Source organism: Nicotiana sylvestris, chromosome 5, assembly GCF_000393655.2.
Source record: "Nicotiana sylvestris chromosome 5, ASM39365v2, whole genome shotgun sequence".
In the NCBI taxonomy this organism is placed as follows: Eukaryota; Viridiplantae; Streptophyta; class Magnoliopsida; order Solanales; family Solanaceae; genus Nicotiana; species Nicotiana sylvestris.
Window position 1 is genome coordinate 137,699,195 of NC_091061.1, and position 6,223 is coordinate 137,705,417.

Here is a 6,223-nt window from a genome sequence, read left to right on the forward strand (position 1 = left end):
CTGAACAAAATGAAATACAAATGAAATTTCAAACAAAATTTGGATTATCTGGCCTTCAAACGAACGAACAAAGACTGAGAATCCATGGTTTCATCTCCTAGGGCTTGGGATTTTGGTTTAGCGGGGTGAGAGAGACGATGTGTGCTTTTGGGAAATTAAGTGGGTGTGGGTTATTTTACTTATTAAGTGGGTGGGTTATTTTCACGGGTGCGGGTTATTTTAATGGGGCAGGTTATTTACATGGTACGGGATCATATTTTCTGATAGGGAGTTACGTGGATAATTAATCCAAGTGGCAGAAAATAATTTGCTAAGTTTACATGTGGGCATCAGTTATGAACACGCGCCTGAGTTATAAGCACATGTCAGTGTTTTGTGTTTAAATGACACATGAGGTCAGGGGTTAAAGTGTCAGAATGGAAAAGGTCCGAGTAAAAATGCCAAAATGAAAAGCGGAACCAACTTAAAGGTGCCGCTTATGAGTTTAGCCAAAAAAATTATGTTCATATGTTGCATAACTCGGTGTACACGTGATACAACATGCCGAGAAACTAATTTATAGAAAAAATATGTTGGAGAGGTGACTATGTATTCTCCCTATGTTAAATGCACGAGTCCAGTAGATTACATACTAAAAGTGCATTTCTCTTATCTGAATTATTCAAAGAGGTACCAGCAACACCTGTCTAACTATGGGGCCAATTAGAATGTTCAATTCCCTGTCCAAGATGGAAAAAACTATCATAGCAGCATTCATCTCTGGATTCTGGTATGCATTTAGGACAAGAAAAAGAGAAGTACAGAAGTGACCAATAATTGAATTTGACTCCAAATTGAATGTGAAATTAGTGGACCTTATATCATGAAATGCATGTAGGTAGATTAACCCTCTAATCAAGAAAATCCACTGATCTCACAACGCCTTTCTTTGACTGGAAAGTGGGAGACTAAGTGGGCATTTCGACTTAAAAATTGTGAAATTTCGGGAAAAAATTACACCCTTCATTTCATATTAAATGAGGTAGTTTGACTCGGCACGGAGTTTAAGAAAAAAGAAGAAGACTTTTGAAACTTGTAGTCTTAAAAGTTTAAGGGGTAAAAAGTTTTTGGGGCCGTGATATTTGTGTGGCTATAAAAGTTTCTCATTAAGGGGTAAATGAGTAAAATAAAAGAGTTTAAAGTTGAATTATTTCTAAATTTAGAAATATGTCATTTGTTTTTAAACAGACTAAAAATGAAAGTACCTCATTTAATATGAAACGGAGGAAGTATTTTTTTATAAGTGAAAATGATATATGAAAATTAGAGGTGTGTTTGGATATGAATACAATTTTGAGCTGTTTTTGAATTTTTGTAAGTGATTTGAAATGAAATTCTGAAAAACATTTTTTTGGCGTTTTCCAAATTTCTGAAAAATTCAAAATTCAACATCAAGTGAAATTTGAAATTTTCATGGCAAAAAACTGACTCCAAAAAAAATTAAAAATTTTCCGAAAAAAATTAAATTTTTTAACGGTCAAACGGGCCCTTAGAATTAAAAATCAACCAATGAGTCCATCAAAGAATGCAAGGAAATTTCCAAGTCAATCAGTCACTATGGTGGAATTAGTCCTTTATTCTAAGTCAAAAGAAATTGCTACTGCAGGTTGTGACTTCTTTTTATCTTGTTTCACTCATGGCCGCATATTCAAATGAAATTTCATTTCACTACTGATTCAAAGGTCAAGTCAGTAGTTAATGAGAAGCTTCATATTGGTGGATTGGTTGCGTTCAACCTTTTCTTTCCCTTTTTTATTTGCCCTTTTCAATTTTGTCAGCCATATAAAATCAGATTTCTTGATCCTTTTCATAAGAAATATAAAGGAGAAAAATAATAATAGCATATCTTCGTTATCATCATGCAGTAGAGCTCTTAGAATTAAGGTAACAAAGTCCTAAGAGCCATGGATTTGACATGGGCAACACTTATAGTTGCTCTATTTGTATATGTCTTATATGAGCTGCTAAACATCAAGAAGAGAAAAAGGTTTCCTCCAGGTCCAAAAGGGCTTCCCATTTTAGGACATCTTCATTTGTTAGGTAAAAATCCACACCAAGATTTACAAAAACTAGCCAACAAACATGGTCCGATTATGTATATGCGATTGGGATTAGTACCTACAATTGTTGCCTCGTCTGCTGATGCAGCCGAGAAAGTCCTCAAGACATATGATCACATCTTTGCTAGTAGGCCTCACCACGAGGCATCTCAGTATATGGCTTATGGCCAGAAGAATTTGATTTTTGCAAAGTACGGACCATATTGGCGTAATATGCGCAAATTGTGCACCGTGCACCTTTTGAGTAGTCATAAGATCAATTCGTTTCAGTCCATGAGAAAGCAACAAGTTCAACTTCTGATTGATTCACTTAAAAGGGAAGCTCATGATCACGTTGCTGTTGATCTTAGTGCAAAGATTACGTCCTTGAATGCCAACTTGACTTGCTTAATGGTATTTGGAAAGAAGTATATGGATGCGGACTTGGATAAAAGGGGATTCAAAGCTGTAGTTCAAGATGTTGTGCATTTAGCAGCAACACCAAATCTTGGAGATTTTTTCCCCTTTCTTGGTGTTATTGATCTCCAGGGACTCACTCGCAAGCTCAAAGATCTTTCAAAGGTGTTTGATGAGTTTCTTGAGAAGATTATTGATGATCATGTTCAGTCTCATGACGATAAACAAACCAAGGACTTTGTCGACACCATGATGGAGATTATGCAATCAGGAGAAGCAGAGTTTCAATTTGATTGTCGAAATATAAAAGCTATCCTCTTGGTATGTACTGCTATCCCATTTTATCAATACTAATATAAGCTCAAGAAATCACAAATTTTAAGATTATTGCTTATTTCATTAATTATTTCCCTCTTTTCAATACAGGACATGCTTATGGCTGCAATTGACACTTCAGCAACATCAGTAGAATGGATATTGACAGAGCTTCTTAGACACCCTCATGTGATGAAGAAACTCCAAAAAGAGTTGGAAGAACTTGTAGGAATTGAAAAGATGGTAGAAGAATCAGACTTGGAGAATTTGAAGTACTTAGATATGGTTGTAAAAGAGGGCCTGAGGCTGCATTCCATAGTGCCAATAATGCATCATGAGGCCATGGAAGATTGTGTAGTCGATGGCTTTCACATACAAAAGGGATCCCGAATCATGATAAATTGTTATGCAGTTCAGAGGGATCCAAATGTTTGGCCTGAGCCTGAGAAGTTTTTCCCAGAGAGATTTGTTGGGAGCAACGTAGATACTCGTGGACGTGATTTTCAACTTTTACCATTTGGCTCTGGTAGAAGAAGCTGCCCTGGAATGCAGTTGGGGATTACCATTGTTAGCCTTGTGGTTGCACAATTGGTGCATTGCTTTGATTGGGAGATTCCAAATGGTATGCAGCCTCTTGATTTAGACATTGATGAGCAGTTTGGGTTAGTAACATGCAAGGAAAAGCCTTTGATGGCTATTCCTACTTATAGACTAAAGGAATGATGCAAATACATTGCAGATGTAAGAGAACTAGTTTCTCTAAACTTTACATTTTATTTTCCTTAGCTACTGATAATATTACACAAGCGATCTACTCCAAAGTTTTGTGATTGTTGTATATTTTCCCCGCTATTCTACAAATCTATATTGACAATAAATCTATGCCTAACTAGATGGGAATTCGCCAGTAATCTCATTATGCACACAATTATTATTGGCCTTTTCTTTTCTTGTTTCCCTTTTTACTATGTGTAGTGACGTCCAATTCTACTCTCGCAATGAAAGTAGTACGGTAGCAGCAATAATAAATACAAAGGTTGGGGTCGAATAAATACAAAGGTTGTGTATCCAAACGAGTGCAAGCTTGATGTTTCCTATTGTAACTCCAAACAATAAATTAAAGTTGATTGCAATTATTTCTAAAGTTATAGTTAAAACTGCCAAATTACTTACAAAGGAATTAAAGCGAACACGAAGCATGCAACCGAAAATGGTTTGTTTTTTACAAAGAGAACCGGGGCTATAACCTCAAAATGGCATAATTAGTTCACGTGTATACTTAGCTTGCCTAAATATTTTGATTAGTGATTATGGTCCTTTGTTAGCTACCCACTAGAATTTTTCAATTCAAGCTTATCCCTAGAAAGTCTTTTCAAACCCGAATGAATGCTTTAAAAGCCAATTGGTAGTGACCCAAGTAGGAGTCTTCCTTTTCATAGTTTGATTTCATTAATCAAGCTTTATTAATTTCTTAATATGCTGAAATCCTTGCCGCTTGTTAACTACTCAATCAAATTTCCACTAATCCAAGAAAGAAATAGAAAATAAAGGGCCCAATCTAGTGTTTGCACTCGCTAAATAAACGTTAAGCATAAAAATAAGTAGAAAATCACAACCCAAGTAGTAATAAGCAAGTTAAACAAATATGCGTTGACATTGATGCTATTGTTGGGAATAAACCCCTCGCCAAACTAATATTCACGGTAATAAAAGTGGAATAATAATGTAGCACCGAGATACGGTAATTAACAAGAATAAAAGAGTAACAACGACACCAAGATTTTTACGTGGAAAACCCTTTTAATAAGGGAAAAAACCACGGTCCCGAGAGGAGCAACTGATATCACTATAGTAAGGAATTTTACACTTTGTAGGTCGGAGATAAATACTCCAAAGACCACTACAACACTCAAAAGAAATAACCCTCTTTTGATATTCCCACCTCACTACAATATCGCTCACTCTCTATTTTCCTCACAGACTATTTTCTTATACCTTGTCTGTGAAACCTCACTCTTTCTTTCTCTCTTTGTTGGTATGTAGAAATGAGAGTTGAAGCTCTCCTTTTATAGCCAAAGCTTCACCCTCTAAAGCCTACAATATTTGACAATTTACACACACTTTTCACAATTCAACAAAGTTGGCTACCAAACCAAAGAAATTCAACAAGGTTGGCTACCAAACCAAACTAATTCAACAAGGTTGGCTACCAACCAAACCAAGTCAACAAGGTTGGCTACCAAACCAAAGAAACTTTTATTAGGCACATGCCTAATACTTCTTCAATGAGATGGACATCATCAATCTCCCCCTCCAGTCTCATTCATCCAGAGGAGGTAGCACTGTCTTCTAGTTTGAGTGCATGCCGACAAGTTCTTTGCATAGCTCGAACTTGTTCCTTGGTACCACCTTGGTCAGCATATCTGCGGGATTCTCACTTGTAGAAATCTTCAAGACTTTTAGAGATTCATTATCTACCATTTCTCGAATCCAATGATATCTCACATCAATGTGTTTGGTCCTTGCATGGTACATAGAGTTCTTGCTAAGGTCTATTGCACTTTGACTGTCACAATAGACGACATACTCCTTCTGATGCAATCCAAGCTCTTGAAGGAACCGTTTGAGCCATACCATCTCCTTGCCAGTTTCTGTAGCGGCAATGTACTCTGCTTCAGTTGTTGAAAGTGCAACACACTTCTGCAACTTAGACTGCCATGATATAGCTCCCCCTGAAAATGTAAACAAATATCCAGTAGTAGATTTTCTGTTGTCAATGTCACCTGCCATATCAGCATCTGTATAGCCCTTCAAGATTGGATCAGATCCTCCAAAGCACAAACAATCTCCCGTGGTACCTCTCAGGTACCTGAGTATCCACTTGACTGCTTCCCAATGTTCCTTTCCAGGATTTTCAAGAAACCTGCTGACAACACCAACTGCGTGAGCAATATCAGGTCTAGTACATACCATTGCATACATCAAGCTTCCGACTGCTGAAGAATAAGGAACTTTAGCCATGTTCCCTTTCTCCTCCACTGTTGTAGGACACATCTTCTTACTCAACTTTAGATGACCAGCAAGAGGTGTGCTGACTGGCTTAGCATTCTTCATGTTGAAGCGTTCTAGTACACGTTCAATGTACTTCTCCTGAGATAGCCACAACTTTCTACTTGTTCTCTCTCGAACTATCTTCATCCCTAGAATTTGTTGTGCTGGGCCCAAGTCCTTCATATCAAATGACTTGGACAGATCTCCTTTCAACTTTGCTATCAACCCCTTGTCTTTTCCTACAATTAACATGTCATCCACATACAACAACAATATAATAAAGTTATTCTCAGAAAATCTTTTGAAGTATACACATGGATCAGAATAGGTCTTTAGGTATGTTTGACTTTTCATGAATGAGT

General features: G+C 36.9%; 1 protein-coding gene across 1 annotated transcript; it reads left to right on the forward strand.

Moving 5' to 3' along the window:
- Nucleotides 1-1,682: 1,682 nt before the first annotated feature.
- On the forward strand, nucleotides 1,683-3,648 carry LOC104230987 (cytochrome P450 71AU50-like). The gene is made up of 2 exons (XM_009783901.2): nucleotides 1,683-2,816; nucleotides 2,922-3,648. The coding sequence occupies exons 1-2, from the start codon at nucleotides 1,944-1,946 to the stop codon at nucleotides 3,531-3,533; spliced, it is 1,485 nt and encodes a 494-aa protein (XP_009782203.1). The 5' UTR covers nucleotides 1,683-1,943; the 3' UTR covers nucleotides 3,534-3,648.
- Nucleotides 3,649-6,223: the final 2,575 nt, after the last annotated feature.